Source organism: Trifolium pratense, linkage group LG5 (assembly GCF_020283565.1).
Source record: "Trifolium pratense cultivar HEN17-A07 linkage group LG5, ARS_RC_1.1, whole genome shotgun sequence".
Lineage (NCBI taxonomy): Eukaryota > Viridiplantae > Streptophyta > Magnoliopsida > Fabales > Fabaceae > Trifolium > Trifolium pratense.
The window spans coordinates 27418017-27435530 of record NC_060063.1 but is presented as its reverse complement, the minus strand read 5'-3'; the positions used below and the strand labels follow the sequence as shown (position 1 = coordinate 27435530).

Sequence of the window (17514 nt, the reverse complement as noted above, 5' to 3'; positions counted from 1 at the left end):
TTTGGAGTATATGATGCGGAGAATGGGATTTGCGCAGAGGTGGCTGAAGTGGATGAGAGCCTTTATTTTTACTAGTTCAATGTCTGTGCTTGTAAATGGTAGTCCTACGGTGGATTTTGTTGTTGGTAAAGGGCTGAGACAAGGGGATCCGTTATCTCCCTTTCTTTTCTTGATAGTTGCAGAAGGTCTCACTCGCTTAATGCAGAAGGCTGTTGACAATGGCAATTATCATGGTTTTAAAGTTCATGATGTCTTACAGTTTCACACTCTTCAATTTGCAGATGACACTGTTCTAGTAGGTGAAGGGAAGTGGGAGAATTTGTGGTCGCTTAAAACTGTGTTGAGAAGTTTCGAATTAGTATCGGGACTGAAGGTTAATTTTTACAAAAGTAAACTCTATGGCATTAATCTTGATGATAATTTTTTGTCCGCAGCGTCCTCCTTTTTACACTGTGAAGTAGAATCGATCCCTTTTCGTTTTCTAGGAATTCCAGTTGGAGCTAACCCAAGGAGAAAGGTCACTTGGAATCCTATAGTGGAAGCTATGAAGAAAAGACTTAATACTTGGAGTGGTCGAAATTTATCATTTGGCGGAAGAGTTACACTCATTAATTCGGTTCTCTCTAGTCTCCCTTTATATTTTTTCTCTTTTTTCAAGGTGCCGGTGTGTGTGTTACAAGAATTGATTACTATCCAAAGGAGATTTCTTTGGGGAGGATGTTCTGATATTAAGAAGATTTGTTGGGTTAGTTGGGACACAATTTGCCTTCCAAAAGATAAAGGTGGTTTGGGTATAAAGAATCTAAATTATTTCAACCAAGCTTTACTTTGTAAATGGAAGTGGAGAGGTTTGTGTGATCATAATACCTTATGGACCAAACTATTAGAGCATAGATATGGGAACTTGGCTGATAATTTTTTGCACTCTAATCTTAGCAATGTCAAAGGTCAATCTTTGTGGTGGCGTGATATTATGAAGATTGGGGGTATTGAGAATGATGCGTGGTTCAGGACTAATGTGAGCAATGACGCAGATAACAGACGATGGGAGCTTACTCAATCAGGTATTTTTTCGGTGAATTCGACTTACGAGTTCCTTCACTCTCGCGAAGTTGTTGTGGCTATTGATGAAAATGTAGTGAAAGCTTTACAACAATTATGGTTAAATGATGTTCCATCCAAAGTAAGCATTTTTGGATGGAGGTTATTATTATCAAGACTTCCAACTCGAATGGCCTTGGCAAGAAAATCTATCCTTGTTAATCCGCATGAGCTATGTTGCATTTTTTGTTTTGAAGAACAAGAGGAATTATCTCATGTGCTCTTTAATTGCTCTTTTTCTCAAAAGTTGTGGAAGCGGATTTTTAAATGGATGAATGTGGATTTCATCTCTTTTGATGACGGGTGGAAACATTTTTCCTCTTTTGGAGCTTTATTGAAAAATAAGAAATATGAAAAAGCTCGTCACGTTATTTGGTTGGCCACCACTTGGTGTATATGGCGTGCGCGTAACAATGTGGTTTTTAGAGGAGAAGCTATTAATTGGAAAGCCTTAGAAGACAAGATTATTTATATTTCATGGTTTTGGTTTATAGGTAAAATAGCTAGTAAGTCTTCTTGTGTTTTTTCAGATTGGTGTAAGGATCCTTTAAATTGCATTATTAGCATGTAATGGTTGTTTTTAGAATTGTAAGGGTTGGGTACCCCTTGTACTCCTTATAATTCAATATTTGCTTATCAAAAAAAAAAAAAACGGCTCCACTGCCTCCTTCGGTCCTTCCCCAATGTGGATATGTGGTATGTTTAATGAATTTTTACATATTGCACTTTATTTTTGGTGTCTAACGTAAGTTATAATTTTGGTGTTTCATTTTTATTTTTATTTTGACTAAAAATAAGATGTTCACTCGTTCCAATAATTGATAGAATACAAGTAATATAATAAAGTTGATCTGCGAACAAATTCAACAAACTCACAACATCCGAGTTAATAGCATACAACGGCAAAATGCCTACAAGTAATATAATAAAATTAAAGTCACCGGGATGTCCATGCTTTCGGATATACAACGTTGAGATCCAAATCATTGATTGAATCTGCAATTGATTAAAGTTGATCTTTCAATATGAACTAAACAAACACTGTAACACGACGGATAATCCAAAACGCCGCACCAATCGGACGACGACCAACACACTACCGAACTTAAACGACTAAAATCACAACAAAAGAAAAAACTAAAAAACTTGGTTATGTGAAAATCACTTATTTAAATTAAAAGGGAAGAAAATAAAATACGGAGGGGTGATTTTAGGGGTGATTTTAGGTAAAAAAAAACCTAAAACCACCCCTCATCACTCAAGGAGGAGGAGGAGGAGGAGGAGGAGGAGGAAGAAGAAGAAGAAGAAGAAGAAGAAGAAGAAGAAGAAGAAGAAGAAGAAGAAGAAGAAGAAGAAGAAGAAGAAGAAGAAGAAGAAGAAGAAGAAGAAGAAGAAGAAGAAGAAGAAGAAGAAGAAGAAGAAGAAGAAGAAGAAGAAGAAGAAGAAGAAGAAGAAGAGACTTGAAGAAAAGAAAATTAGGGCCGGCTGAGAGAGAGCGCGCTTCTGTTAGAAAGAAAAGTTAAAAATTATATCATTGAAAAGTTCACACCAAATATATTCAATTGTTAGAATTGTTGGGCCATGAGGGGGAGCCTCATGGGATTGGATCGGCACATTGGACATTGATAAATCTCAACAAGAAGTAGTGGGCTGAATAATTTTTTAAACTTTAATTTAAAATAATGACATGAGAATGATGGAATGTTATTGGACGTATGTGTAATCCCACTTTACACTCATGTGCATATTCTTTAAACTCTATTATTTAACTACATAATTCATCAATTTTGGTCACCAAATCATTTTTACAACGCTCTCATCCCACATAAGTTATTTTATAGTATACTACATATTCCTAAACCTTACATTAAATTTTAAACAATGTATTGGGTCCCCGAGTTGTTCTTGGATTGGGAGGTTTCGGTTAGTCATGTTTATCACGAGGCTAATGGTTGGCTGACGCAATGGCGAATATGGCTTGTGAATATGCTGATTTTTCCCACAACCCTAACATTTTGTTTTTCATGGAAGATGCTGAAAATTGATCACTAAGTGCAAACTATTGGCCTCTTAACCAATATTTTCACTGTGGATTATAACACTACTGGGAGAGGTAAGGTAAGGTTGGAAATTTGTCTATTATGTAAACCAATGAAATTCTAATACAAATTTTATTAACGCCTATATTACGTCTCAAGAGAATATATAAAACAAAGCATAACAACCGCGTCGCATTTATATACTGTAGGTGGTGCAATTTGATTTTTTTATAAAAGCAATGGTCCAAATCCCACGTATGTGATGAGTTGCTACAATATCACCGAAGGAATATGCAATCGACGTGAAAGCATGATTAACGAAGATATTGGGCTTAAATGGTTAATGAATTCTTCCTAAAATGAATCGTTTGGAAGAACCCAAGTTCATTTTGTATTTTCTTATGGTTAAATAAGTAATTAACAACAGTTAATCTTTAAAAACAAAAAATAAGGTGTCCACAAACGCCATAGTTTATGCCCAACTGACATACAAGGTGTGTTTAATTCATAAATTATATGATTGAATACATATTTTTCCAAAGCTGGAACAATTGCAACATAGTAAATCACATCACAAATTCATCTGGAACTGACATTTCCTAGTTGCATTATGTTGTTAAATGATTGTTCATCTAGAACTACAATAGATACACACAAAAATGGCAACATATTTGAAATTTAGAAGTATCAAGTCCTTAAAATCAAATTTGTATGTAAAGAATATTTCTCTCTCACATAAACTGACTTGTAAGAATTTGAATTGAATGAATAAATAACCTATTTGGAACGTAAACCAGGGACATTTTTAAGACCCATCTTGCCGAGGACAAGCTTAGATATGGCTGGAGGGGTATCGAGACCCATGCATCGACTGAACTCGTTTGCAAGCTCGACTAACCTGTACTTATCTTTCCCCACTTTCTTGTTAGAGTTGTAGTAACCAAGCCATGCCTGATATGCTGCTTCTTTATTCTTCATCTCCACATTGGATAGAGCCCTTTCCACCTGTTAACAATTCAAAACGTTAGTACATGTTTGAAATTACAATGAGTTTGACGAAATCACGATGACACCGTGATTTTGTAGAAGCTCTAAACTGTAGTTTTTGCCAAAATTACAGTTGCATGCCACCAAACTCACTGCTATTTTTATTTTACGGTGGGACACCGATATTTTTCATTATATCAAAGAATTGTATCCCTTATATATCCGAGTAAATACCTTTTTCTTGGTGTCAGGATCAACTAAAGGTACTGGAGCTTTCCCAATAGGCAAATCTTTTGCCGTAGATAAGAAGAACTCTTCCCAAGGAGCTAATAGCAGTATGCCCTGCCCTTCTTTTCCTCTTCTCCCTGTTCTACCTAGTCGATGTATATACTGTTCTCTATCAGCCGGCACGCCAACCTATTCATTGAAAAAATGGCAGAAACGTGACAATTAAAACTAATGAAAGCATTAAAAAGCTCACACTTGATCATATCATAACCAAAAAGCTTGCACTTTTAGCAATTGTATGTATTGAGTTTCCTATCAAACATGCATAGAACAGGACATAATCCACGAAATACATTATGGGATGGGTGCGAGCATGCTGGTAAATGATAATACAGTAGTAGAATGAAACAAGAAGTTCCACATATATTACCTGTACAACAAGAGTAACATCTGGATAATCAACTCCACGTGCAGATACATCTGAAGTAACCAGGATGAGACCCTTTGACTTCCGGAATTCGTCAGAAACTCTAGTTCTATAACTCTGAGGCTTTCTTGAATGGATTTCTCTCACATTCAAGTTCAACTCCCCAAGGAGATCAGCAACAAGTCTTGTGACCATAGCAGTTGTGCAGAAAACAAGAACCTGGTAAACCAATAACTACATTACAAACCCTCCAAAACCATGTAAACATGATGGTAAAAGTAAAATTGTGTCGTCAAATACTCAAATCGCAGTTTATATTCTAAAGAAGCAAAATACTAATCCAAAATATGATATTTTTAGTTAGTTACCATGTTATGTGTGTCATAGTGAAAGGACAAAAAAAACCTAAAGTACAGTTGGTTGCAGATTAGAAAGCAAACCTTATAGTCAACATCATCTGCAATGTGCTCCTTCAGAATAGCATAGAGTAAATGGAAATGCTTGTCTAATGGTGCAACTAAATGCATTTGGCGGACCTGAAATGATCCAAAGTACCATAAATAAATGTCCAGAAAAGATGTTATATGCTTGCTAGTACATTTATGCATACATTACATCGCATAAGCATATACACATGTAAGAATTTAATGAGTTATTAGCATGAACTTATAAACAATTACCTGTGCATGTGTATCCTCAGAACCCTCTTGAACTGTATTAATATATTCGAAATCCCTTTTCAAAGCAACATGACAGACTTGACGCACCTTCACAACAATAATCGTACAAGAATAAGCCCATTGTGCATATCTTTTATAAAGCATGAAGCACCGCATCTAAAAAGAAAAATGATAAAAAGAAAGAAAGACAAACCTCGTCTGGAATGGTTGCAGAAAACATAAGTGTTTGTCGTTGTTTAGGGATTGCAGCAATTATTTTCTCAATATCTTTGCGAAATCCCATGTCCAGTAAATGATCAGCTTCATCAAGCACCAAGGCTTTCACCCCCATAAGCCTAGATGCAAAACCAGCAGTATTTTCAATATGATCTCTAAGCCTTCCAGGGGTAGCAACAAGGATCTGTACAAAAGGCAAACAAATAATGTTCAGTCTGGAAAACTAGTTTGCTATAAGATGGTGATTTCCAAAGGTAGGGCAGGAAACCAGATTATCATAGCATTATTACGGTTTAAGCCAAGAAAATGAACGGTGATCTTCTCTTCATTCATTTTTAAAACAGTATTAAACCCTTGAATATAGATATTTGCTTCTCTTCTTTCTTCATGAGTTCATGTATGTATGTAAAATGAGTTACAAAAAAAAAAGAGTTCTGACTGATTGTGAAAATAAGTTATATCAGGAAGTGCAACATATAAGCACCAATAAAAACACAACATTCTGCATCATTATGTCAGGAAGTTTGATTATTTGCCTTATCTAAATGGGCAAGGAGTTTTTTGGGGTACATATGGAAGTGCACAAGGCTCAAGCCTACATAAAATAATTTTGATTGGAAAGAAAAAGAACTCACCTGGCAAGGATTTGCTTGCATGCGTTTCTGTTCTAAAGCAAGTCTTGTTCCTCCGATCACAACTTGAACACCTAAGGTAGGATGATACTTAAGCAGTTTAGTGGCTTCAGCAGCAGCTTGACATGCAAGCTCTCGAGTAGGACATATGACAAGAACAAAAATTGGTGGCCGCCTTTGATCACGATCAGTTGGTGGAGACTTCACAACAACTTCAATGGCTGGAAGCTGAATAATAAAAATACTTCAAAAGTAAGTTCAAACTACTAATCATCGATTACTACATAAGCAATAGAACAAATAAATTAGTTTACACATCAGAGATTTGTGTTGTAACATCGAAACTGTAATAGATTTCCTTTTTGTTCTTTTGTAAAGCAATCCCTAATAATACTCTAAATTGTTTTAAGATATTTTGTGATCAACATGGAACTTTCTTTAATACTTCCACTGCAAACAAGTAAAACAGAAAAAGAGGTACAAATGGATTATAGTAGCCCCCATGCCTGAAAAACAAAAAACAATAAGAAAAAAACAAACTAGACAAACAGAAATTCAGCATATCATAAGATAATATTAAACAATGAAGATTAATGAATTAAGTAAAGTGATCCTAATCAGCAGATTGCTTATTTCAAAGGTAGCTTAGGCATTTACTCGTTTACTAAACCTTACTTTAATTGTCTCTCGCAAAAGAAAAAATACTAAGAAAAGTGCTAATGATGATTGACAGAGAGGCCGTTAACTACTAACACACTCAAACAAACACAAATGTAAGAGAATTACCAAAAAGGCTACTGTTTTTCCCGTGCCTGTTTTAGCCTTGGCCAGGACATCCTTACCTAGAAATGTAAATTGGAGTAAGTGCACAATCATAAATAAACTCAAGATATATGATAATAATGTCGTCAAATCAGAAAGATGATACTTTCTTGTTTAATATTATCAATTAGAGTAGGCTGTTGTTTTGAAATCAGATCAATTACGTAATTATATATGATAGCAAGAAAAACTGTAATCACAGAGGAAAAAGATCCTAAAAGCAAGATTGGGAAAAAACTGCCAGGGAACAATTAGTATCAAATGACATCTCTTAGTCTCTTGCAAAGTACACAACCACAAAAAAGAATGACACTATATGCACTATGATTGATTTCTTAAGATTGTTCCACGAGCTCCATGACCAAGAGAAAAAAACAAACCTTTTAGAATTACTGGAAGTGTTGCCTCCTGCACAACAGTCATTTTCTCATATCCAGCATCCTTGATTCCTTTTAATGACAACGGTGAAACTGAACATTGATCGAATCTGTAACATTATATCTCAATAATCAGACATACAGAATACAAGAGCAATATATATAACACAGCAAACTAGGATAAGAAAGGTCAACTAAAGGTCGTATTTATGAAAGGTGAACTGAACAACATATATTTATAACCACAAGGCTCACCTTTCTCTCCATATTAGTTATATGCATATCCTCCCTCCCCTGCAATTACATGACACCCCAAAAGTCGCACAAAACCCCAAACCCATTTCGAAACTCAAGGCAGTAACAAAGCAAGTATTATCCTATCCATCCAACATCTTAAATCAATTATATACGCAATGAAAAGAATATAATACTCCTTTAAAATGCTTACAAGTCTAATTACCCAATAATAAACTACTTGTATCATGAGTGTGTAACAAAAACAAGTGTTCCAAGCTCAAAATCTCAGTATTGTTCATATCAAAAACCACGGTTCCAGAATCATTGTTGAGTCCAAAACAAAAGGCACCCTTTCGTTCCTTTGTTTCTGTTTGTTCTACTTCTACGGTTCTACCCAATACCATTAATCAATACCTCCAATTAACCTGGAATTTACAATAGCAAATAAACTAAGGGCTTGTTTAGATGAGCTTATTTGAGTTTTTCCACTAACATAAGTTTTGTGAGACTGTTTTGCAGAACTTACAAAAACAGCTCATGACATTTTTATGAGATTTTTTCAGCTTATTTTTATAAATTCTCCAAGATAGCTTTTCAAATCAATTTATAGCATGTACAAAAACAGTTTAAGTTAATTTTATCTGATGCTATAAAATAGGCGCTTATCATGATAAATGCTTGTGCTATAAGTTGCAAATAAATTGTTTATCCAAACAGTCCCAAATACAATCACAAACAAATCATCAAGCTTTAAAGCAAAAAAACTAGACCATATAAAGAAAAACCTTAAATTATGAAAACACACACCTAGAATCACTTAAATAAGAATCACTTCCACCAGATGAAACAGGCCTAGGAGTTGTTGAAACCCCATTTTGTTTACCAAACAAAACACTTCTACTTTTCTTTACTATCTCCTCCTCCTCCTCATCATCATCATCACTCTCTGTTTCTCCTTCAACATCATCTTCACTAAGAAATTCACTAATACTTCCAGAACCACCACCACCCTTAAACTTCCCTCTTTCAACCACCTCCTCCTCATCATCATCATTATCACTACTCAATCCAAATCTTCTCCTCGAATTCGAATTCAAATAAGGTTTTTTCTTCCCAAAATTAGAACCTGGACCTCTACTAACACTACTCTTCTGTGGCCGAAACCCACCGTCTCTATCAACAGGTTCACGACCAGAACCCACTCTTTCAACCACCTCATTATCACCTCCATCATCATCACTACTCAATCCAAATCTTCTATTGGAATTCGAATTCAAATTAGGTTTTCTCTTCACAAAATTAGAACCTGAACCTCTACTAACACTACTCTTTCGTGGCCGAAACCCACCCTCTCTATCACCCGTTTCACGACCAGAACTCACTCTCTGAGCAGGTTTCATGGTCTCAGCTCGACCGGTTCGCAAATCATCAACCCAATTACTAAGCTCAGCCTCGTCGTCGACGAGACTTTTGGAAACCCTAATTCTATCTGGTTTAACAGAGAAAGGACGAAACGCAGCGTTTTGGAGTGGAAGATGAGAGAATTTGAAGAGAGTTTGAGATAGAAATTGAGGAGAGTGAAGTTTCATTGGTTGGAAGTGAAGAAGACGAAGTTGTGATAAGAAGATTTTTGTGGGCATGGCAATGATTGTGAGAGAAATGAGAAAGTTTCTTCTTCTTCTTCTTCTTCTTCACTTCAAGATAGAGAGGTTTTTGTGGGTAGGGTTTTAAGAGTTGGAAAATCACTTGTTTCATTTCATATAACATGATGATATATAATATTTTAACGTAAAAAAAAAAAACATTATTTATGAGATATTTTCATTTTTTTTTTTTTTTTGGATTTTCACTGGTTCGGGGTCATGTCTGACATCAAGCGGTTCCAGTCCTTCTCAATCGCAGTTACGAGGGATCGAACCGCGATATTCTCTATCAAGTTCAGCGTTAATTATCATTGAACCAACTAACTATTGCTATTTTGTATTTTATTTATGTACTACTTACTTAGTCAAAAAATAAATATTGCTTACTAATTTGGTGGGTCGGTTAAAAAAACGCAACCCTCAAAATGGTGAGTAACTAAAAAAAATGCAACCCTTAAAAAAAAAAGTTAGGTATAAATAGTGAGTTAAGACACAAAATCGAGTCTCTTCTGTTTACTACACCGCCACTTTCTACAAGTGCGGTTTGCAGCAGCCGAAACCATGAGCCCTGCTGCGCAGACTGTGGCGGCTGATAACAACGGTGGGTTCCAGTCACACAAGAAGAATAAGAACAAGAAGAAGAATGTTGATGTTCCTTCTTCATTAGGGAAAAGAAAAGGTGATGATGATTTCAGAAAGGAAAAACCTAATAAGAAGAAGTCCAAAAAAAGGTCTAAGTTGAGTAGTGATAATGATGATGATGATGATAATAAAGTTGTAGCAGTAGAAAATGGTGGTGGTGCTGTTAGTGGTGGTTCTGGAATTATTGGTGGAGATTCTTATTTAAGTGATTCCAGGTGTGTGTGTGTGTGTGTGTTTATAAATTAATGTTTCATTGACATTTATATTGATTTATGGATTATGGATATAGTTTCTTTGTCTTAATAATTGTTGCTTTACTTGTGATTGTATTTGCTCTGTTTGGATAAATAACTTATTTGCAGCTTATGATAAGTGCTTAAGGGCTCGTTTGGCCCAGCTTTTTTTAGAGCTTATCCAAACAGCTTATTCAATATAAAGTAGGTTTTATGCTATTTTATAAGTTCACACTAGTGAAAATTGTAATTTTATAACCTATTTTATCATAAACTACCTTAACAAACTTATAATAATTTATAAAAATTGCATAAGCTGTTTGCATAAGCTCTAAAAAAAGCTGGGCCAAACGAGCTCTAAGTATAAGCTTACTTAAGTTATTTCTATGGCAAAAAATGAAATGAAATTAAGGGTTTGTTTGGATTAGCTTATTTTTGAGCTTATGAAAAATAGATTATGCAAATAAATAAGCTTTTATGTTAATTCATAAGTTCTCACTAGCAAAAATTGTTTCTTCATAAGCTATTATTTCATAAACTACCTTAACAAACTTATAAATAATACATAAATGCTTATTTATTTGTATAAGTTGTTTTGCATAAGCTCAAAAATAAGTCAATCCAAACAGGCCCTAAATTGTTTTTGTATATGATATAAGCTGTTTTCATGAGCAAATTTAGAGAAATTGTGAAAATAAGCTGAAGACAACTTATGACAAGATGTCATAAGCTGTTTTTATAAGTTCTTCCAAACAGTTTAATGAAACTTATGGTAGTATATAAACTCAAATAAGTCGATCCAAATAGACTATATAGCAGTGATGCCTCTAATTGAAGGTGTGTGTCGGGTGTGTTACACATGTTTTTACTTCGATTAATTCATTTTGTTAAATTATTATCAGTGTTGATGTGTTAGTATGGTGTTTGCATCCAGTGTCTGTGCAGTACTTCATAGAATATAGCAAAAAAATACAAAGGAATGTGAGGGTGCCCTTTGTTGAGGACTCAAACAATGATTTTGGAACTGTGTCATTGATATGATCAATATTGAGAATATGAGTTTGTTGAACACTTGTTTTTCCTCTACAGTTTTAAAGGAGAGTCTAATAGAGTTTCAATGAACATAAAACAACACAATACAACAAAATCTTGTGACAATGCGACATTGCTACCTAATCAAAAGAAGTAAAATTTTACATATTCAGAGCATTGAGAACAATAGCCAAAGTTATAAGTTCAAATTGTAAAGAACTATACATAAGCAATTCAACCATTTGAAAGTGTCCTTTTTGAAATTTTTAGAATAAAATGGTATCTAAACCAGTTTTAGTTCCAATAATGAAACACAACAATCTTTTCAAAAGTAGTACACAGAAGAAAATAAGACCGCAAAGTTATAAAATTACCGACTAGTTATACCTATTATAATTAGTTAGAATACGATAGGTTTACCACAGTATAAGTAGGACAGAAATTCGATCTTCAGATTTCCTTTAGAAAGTAACAATTTATAAGTTACAAAATGTACTATATTGTTTGCATATATAATTGATTAGGGTGTGGATGGTTAGGATAATGCATGCTTTCTTACTGCTTTGAATATCGAAATTGGTGTGGGGTTTTGTGCGACCTTCGGGATGTCATGTACTTGTAAAGGAGGGAGGATAGACATATAATTAATATAGACAGAAAGGTGAGCCTTATGCTTATACATACATGTAACATGTTATTCAGTTCAACTTTCATAAATCCAACCTTTAGTTGATCCATCTTATGATAGTTTGCTGCACTATATAATTGTTCTTGTATTCTGTATCTCTGATTTCTGCGATATGATGCCACAGATTTGACCAGTGTTCAGTCTCTCCACTGTCATTAAAAGGAATCAAGGATGCTGGATATGAGAAAATGACCATCGTCCAGGAGGCAACACTTCCAGTAATTCTTAAAGGTTTGTTCTTTTTCTTTTCCATGGAGGATGTTGAACAATCTTACAGTAATAATAGCTACTAGCTAGTGTCATGTTTTGTGGTTGTGGTCTTATGTAAGAGATCAAGAGATGTCATTGGATACTAATGTACCATGTGTCCATGTCATCTTTTTCCAATTTTGCTTTTAGGATTTTTTTTTTTCTTTCTAGGATTGTAGTTTTTGTTGCTATCATATATAATATAATTATGTAGTTAATCCGTTTTCACAACAGGCCAATCTATAATACTAAGCAAGTACTCCCTCCGGTTTTGAATATAAGCCAAAAAAAACTTTAGGTTCATTAAATAAAGTATGTATTTGGATCATGTTATGGTCCAGATACATGTTTTATTCAATGAACCTAGAAAGTTGGTTTTTGCTTATATTCAAAACCGGAGGGAGTATCATATCATCTTCCTGATTTGGTTGACATTACTATCATATATCTTGAGTTTATTTATTACGGTGCACTTACTCCAATTAACATTTCTAGGTAAGGATGTCCTGGCCAAGGCTAAAACAGGAACGGGAAAAACAGTAGCCTTTTTGGTATGTCTCTTTTTTTTTGTGTTTGTTCGAGCGCATTAGTAGTTATTGTCCTCTCTTTCAATCATTATTAGCAATTTTATTCATATTTTTTCTTTTGTGAGCCCCGATTAAAGTAAGGTACAGTAATCGAGAAAACACCTAAGCTACCTTTGGAATAAGCAATCTACTTAATTATATCTCTTTAATTCATTGGTTTTTGTTGCTTGATATATTTTATTATGATACACGGAATTTCTATTTCTCTATTTTATATTTTTTTACTGGCATGGGTACTGCTATAAGCCGTCAGGACCCCTTTTTGTTTTTCTTCTTTGCAGTGGAAGTATTAAAGGAAGTTCCATACTTCCATGTTGATAAAAAATTATCTTAAAACAGTTTAGAATAATAATCGAGCATGACTTAGTAAGCTAATTTTTGATGTAACAGCACAAATTTTTGATGTAGAAACTAATTGATTGTTCTATTGCTCATGTAGTAAGTGATGATTAGTAGTTTGTAATTATTTTTAATGTATTTTTATTATTCAGCTTCCATCAATTGAAGCTGTTGTGAAGTCTCCACCAAGTGATCGTAATCAAATGCGTAAACCAATTCTTGTTCTTATCATATGCCCAACACGAGAGCTTGCATGTCAAGCTGCTGCAGAAGCCAGTAAACTGCTCAAATATCATCCTACCATTGGTGCTCAAGTTGTGATTGGAGGAACAAATCTTAGTGTAGAACAGAAACGAATTCAAAAAAATCCTTGCCAGGTGAATTTTTTTTCTTTGCCACATAAATTTGATTTTATGTAGGCCTACTAAGCTTTGTGCATTGCCATATGATTGTTGTTGTCGGTGCTGATATTTTGCAATAACATTTCTACAGCTTATTTCATAAACATTCAGAACTCGTGTTTTTATAACTGATGATTTTGAATACATCTAGAAAGAAGAGAAGCACAATTATATATTCAAGGGTTTAATACTGTTTTAAAAAATGACTCTATAGATCACCTTTGATTTTCATGGCTTAAACAAGAATCATGCTATATTAATCTGGTTTCATGCACCTTTGGCAAATCATCATCTTAGACCAAACTAGTTTTCCAGAAGGAACTTTATTTGTTTTGTTTTTTGTACAGATCCTTGTTGCTACACCTGGAAGGCTTAGAGATCACATTGATAGTACTGCTGGTTTTCCTTCTAGGCTTATGGGGGTTAAGACCTTGGTGCTTGATGAAGCTGATCATTTACTAGACATGGGATTTCGTAAAGATATTGATAAAATAATTGCTGCAGTTCCTAAACAACGACAAACACTTATGTTTTCTGCAACCATTCCGGACGCGGTTTGTCTTCCTTTCCTTTTGTGCTTTTCCTTTCAGTTGTGGTGCTTCATGCTTTATTAAAATATGCATATTGGTCTTATTCTCGTATGATTATTTTTGTGTAGGTTCATCAAGTTTGTAAAATTGCGTTGAAAAAGGATTTTGAATTTATTAATACAGTTGAGGAGGGTACTGAAGAGACACATGCAAAGGTAATTGTTATTAATTTCATGCTGATGACTAGTGACTAACTAGATACTTACATGTACTTGAATGAATTGATTTGACTTAGAGAGAAATTACTCTCAGCAATGTTATTAATAACCAAGTAATTACAGTCAAATCCAGTAATTATAGGGATAAGAACCAACAAATCATATACACGTCTTAAGTTCTTAACACTCCTCCCCAAGCTGGTACATATAGATCATATGTGTCAAGCTTCTTACATATTACAAGACATCCTTGGACATCTAAGAGACTTGGTACAGATATCAGCAAACGGATCATTTCCAGTTGCTCCATATAGACTTCCCCAGCTAAGTCACCGGGCAAGAGTGCATTTTTTTATCTCTAACTATGAAAAGGCCAAACTATGCATAGCGGCCATAGATAAAAATAGACAAATTGATGCCATCTTTGTAAACGGAGAAAAAGTGTCACCATAATCCAAGCCAAAAATAAGAGTAAAACTTTTAGCTACAAGACTAGCTTTCAAAGGATCAATCTGATCATCTGGCCTACCTTGATTGTGAATACTCTTCAGCAGTCAACAATAGATTTCTCCTGAGGGGAGGGCACAAGAATCCAGTCTGTCTCCATCCTGGATGAGAAAGTGCTTCCTGTAAATTTTAGGACGAACACAGGAAAGAGCATATGCAAATGCACAACGGAATGAGGAAAGGCAATAATAGCTCAAAATATTATAAATGGGGTTAGGGTTTCTTGTATAACAAATACCTTTTTAAGACCTGTTGGCATGCCCACAGGTTGGGCTGAAGTAGGTTGAGATATTGGAATAGGAGATGAATCACCGGTCTCTTCAATGACAACTTCCTCCATTGGAGCAAGACAAGGACGAAGTTAAAAAAAGTCAGAACGGTGGAAGTGGCGTTGCAATCGGAAAGGTTGCGGTCTGCTCTGGGTGGCAATTGCTGGAGATTAGGTGGCTGTCTGGCTTATTCTGAATGGGTTCTGATAGCGTCAAGCAAGACCTGTGATGAGGTGCGGTCTCCTTATGCGGCGGTCCAATGCTGGTGGCAGTGGTCCAGTGAGAAGCTGACTTGGTTCTTCAAGAACAGAGGGTCAGCACTTACTGCTGTTGAAAACCCTAACAAGACTGATAAAAATAAACTATAGAGCTCTGACACCAACTTGATTGAATTGCTTAGGAGAAATTACTTTCAGCCTTGTTATTTATAACCAAGTAATTACAATTAAATCTTTTGATTATAGGGATAAGAACCATTAAATCCAATCAATAAGAGATATTTAAAATTTAAAATACCATAATATAATTCAAATCATATACATATCTTAATTAACATGTGTATATGCATGTGCGAGGTAATACATGCATATATGCACTAGCCAGCATATAAAGTCTTTTTATGATCTTTATTTATGAGGCTTTGGGTTATTTCAGGTCCGCCAGATGCATTTAATTGCCCCGCTAGACAAGCATTTCTCTTTACTCTATGTTATTCTGAAGGAGCACATTACCGATGATGTTGACTATAAGGTTTGCTTTCTAATCTGCAAACAACTGTATTTAGGTTGTTCTTTCTCCTTTCACTATGACACATATCATGGTAATTAACTAAAAACATAAATATTTTGGATCAGTATTTTACTTGCTTAAATTATAAACTGTGATTTGACAAGACAGTTTTACTTTTAGCATCATGTTTCACATATTTTTGGAGGATACCTAATGTAACTATTGGTTTATCAGGTTCTTGTTTTCTGTACAACTGCTATGGTCACAAGACTTGTTGCTGATCTCCTTGGGAGGTTGAACTTGAATGTGCGAGAAATCCATTCAAGAAAGCCTCAGAGTTATAGAACCAGAGTTTCTGATGAATTCCGGAAGTCAAAGCGTCTCATCCTAGTTACTTCGGATGTATCTGCACGTGGAGTTGATTATCCAGATGTTTCTCTTGTTATACAGGTAATATATGTGGAACTCCTTGTTTCACTTCTATTATATCATCAGCATGCTTGCACCCATCGCATAATGGATCACATGGATTTATGTCCTGTTCATTGCATGTTCGGAAGAACCCGAGACATCCATTTACTAAAAGTGCAAGCCTTTTGGCTATGATTTGATCAAATATTAATTATTTAATGCTTTCAATTTTTCATCCATTTGTCAAATGAACAGGTTGGTCTACCAGCTGATAAGCAACAGTACATACATCGACTAGGTAGAACAGGGCGAAAAGGAAAAGAAGGCCAGGGCATACTGCTACTAGCTCCTTGGGAAGAGTTCTTTTTAGATTCCGCAAAAGATTTGCCTATTGAGAAAGCTCCAGTACCTTCTGTTGATCCTGAGACTAAGAAAAAGGTATTTGCTTGGGATATACAAGGAAGACAGTTCTTGATTTTCTTCTAATGAGTTGGCAAGTTTTTAGCGGTGAGTTTGGCAAAATCATTGTATGCCACCATGATTTTGGTAAAAGCTATACTTTATAGCTTTAACAAAATTACGGTGTCACTATGATTTCATCAAACTCGATGATTTCGATCATGCACTAACATTTTGAATTGTTAACAGGTGGATAGGGCTATATCCACTGTTGAGATGGATAATAAAGAAAGAGCATATCAAGCATGGCTTGGTTACTACAATTCTAACAAGAAAGTGGGGAGAGATAAGCGTAAGTTAGTGGAGCTTGCTAACGAGTTCAGTCGAAGCATGGGGCTTGATACCCCACCAGCTGTTGCCAGTCTTGTCCTTGGCAAGATGGGTCTTAGAAATGTCCCTGGTTTACGTTCCAAATAGGTTATTTATTCATTCCATTCAAATTTTGATAACTCAGTCTTCTTAAAGAGAGAAATATTCTTGAATTGAAATGATTCCTTATAATTTGATTTTAAGACTTGAAACTTCCAAATTAAAATTATTATTCTGCCAATTTATGTGTATTTTTTGTAGTTCTAGATGAATTATACCGAGGAAACATCAGTACCAGATGAATTTGTAATATGAATTACTATGTAACTGTCCCATCTTTGTTATATTTAATCTTATGGCTTATAAATTAAACGTACTTTGTATTATAGTTGGGTATAAAGGCCTAAACATAAAGATATAGAGGGCTCCATTAATAAATGATTTTCCCATTATTTGCACTTTGTTTAAGGTATGTGAATCCAAATTTACTTGATATTGGTAAGAAATTATAGCTTGATATTA

At 34.8% G+C, this 17514-nt stretch overlaps 2 protein-coding genes across 2 annotated transcripts; one reads left to right on the top strand and one right to left on the bottom strand.

Moving 5' to 3' along the window:
• Positions 1-3623: 3623 nt before the first annotated feature.
• Positions 3624-9523, bottom strand: LOC123884158 (DEAD-box ATP-dependent RNA helicase 31-like). Its single transcript, XM_045933181.1, has 10 exons — positions 8554-9523; positions 7513-7619; positions 7097-7152; positions 6314-6538; positions 5656-5862; positions 5463-5549; positions 5223-5318; positions 4786-5001; positions 4362-4544; positions 3624-4145 (listed from the first exon to the last, which is right to left on the bottom strand). Exons 1-10 carry the CDS (start codon positions 9384-9386, stop codon positions 3918-3920), a joined length of 2238 nt encoding a protein of 745 aa, XP_045789137.1. The 5' UTR covers positions 9387-9523; the 3' UTR covers positions 3624-3917.
• A 279-nt stretch (positions 9524-9802) lies between these two features.
• On the top strand, positions 9803-17364 carry LOC123884676 (DEAD-box ATP-dependent RNA helicase 31-like). Its single transcript, XM_045933831.1, has 10 exons — positions 9803-10246; positions 12109-12215; positions 12729-12784; positions 13312-13536; positions 13908-14114; positions 14219-14305; positions 15739-15834; positions 16048-16263; positions 16480-16662; positions 16873-17364. The coding sequence occupies exons 1-10, from the start codon at positions 9951-9953 to the stop codon at positions 17098-17100; spliced, it is 1701 nt and encodes a 566-aa protein (XP_045789787.1). The 5' UTR covers positions 9803-9950; the 3' UTR covers positions 17101-17364.
• Positions 17365-17514: the final 150 nt, after the last annotated feature.

Excerpts from the sequence above, each read along its gene's own strand:
- LOC123884158 (XM_045933181.1), bottom strand. The coding sequence starts at position 9,386 with ATGCCCACAAAAATCTTCTTATCACAACTTCGTCTTCTTCACTTCCAA. Across the intron at positions 7,153-7,512 it reads ACTTCCAGTAATTCTAAAAG|GTAAGGATGTCCTGGCCAAG; the intron begins GTTTGTTTTTTT and ends TTACATTTCTAG. Across the intron at positions 4,146-4,361 it reads ATCCTGACACCAAGAAAAAG|GTGGAAAGGGCTCTATCCAA; the intron begins GTATTTACTCGG and ends AATTGTTAACAG.
- LOC123884676 (XM_045933831.1), top strand. The coding sequence starts at position 9,951 with ATGAGCCCTGCTGCGCAGACTGTGGCGGCTGATAACAACGGTGGGTTC. Across the intron at positions 10,247-12,108 it reads TCTTATTTAAGTGATTCCAG|ATTTGACCAGTGTTCAGTCT; the intron begins GTGTGTGTGTGT and ends ATGATGCCACAG. Across the intron at positions 15,835-16,047 it reads CCGATGATGTTGACTATAAG|GTTCTTGTTTTCTGTACAAC; the intron begins GTTTGCTTTCTA and ends TTGGTTTATCAG.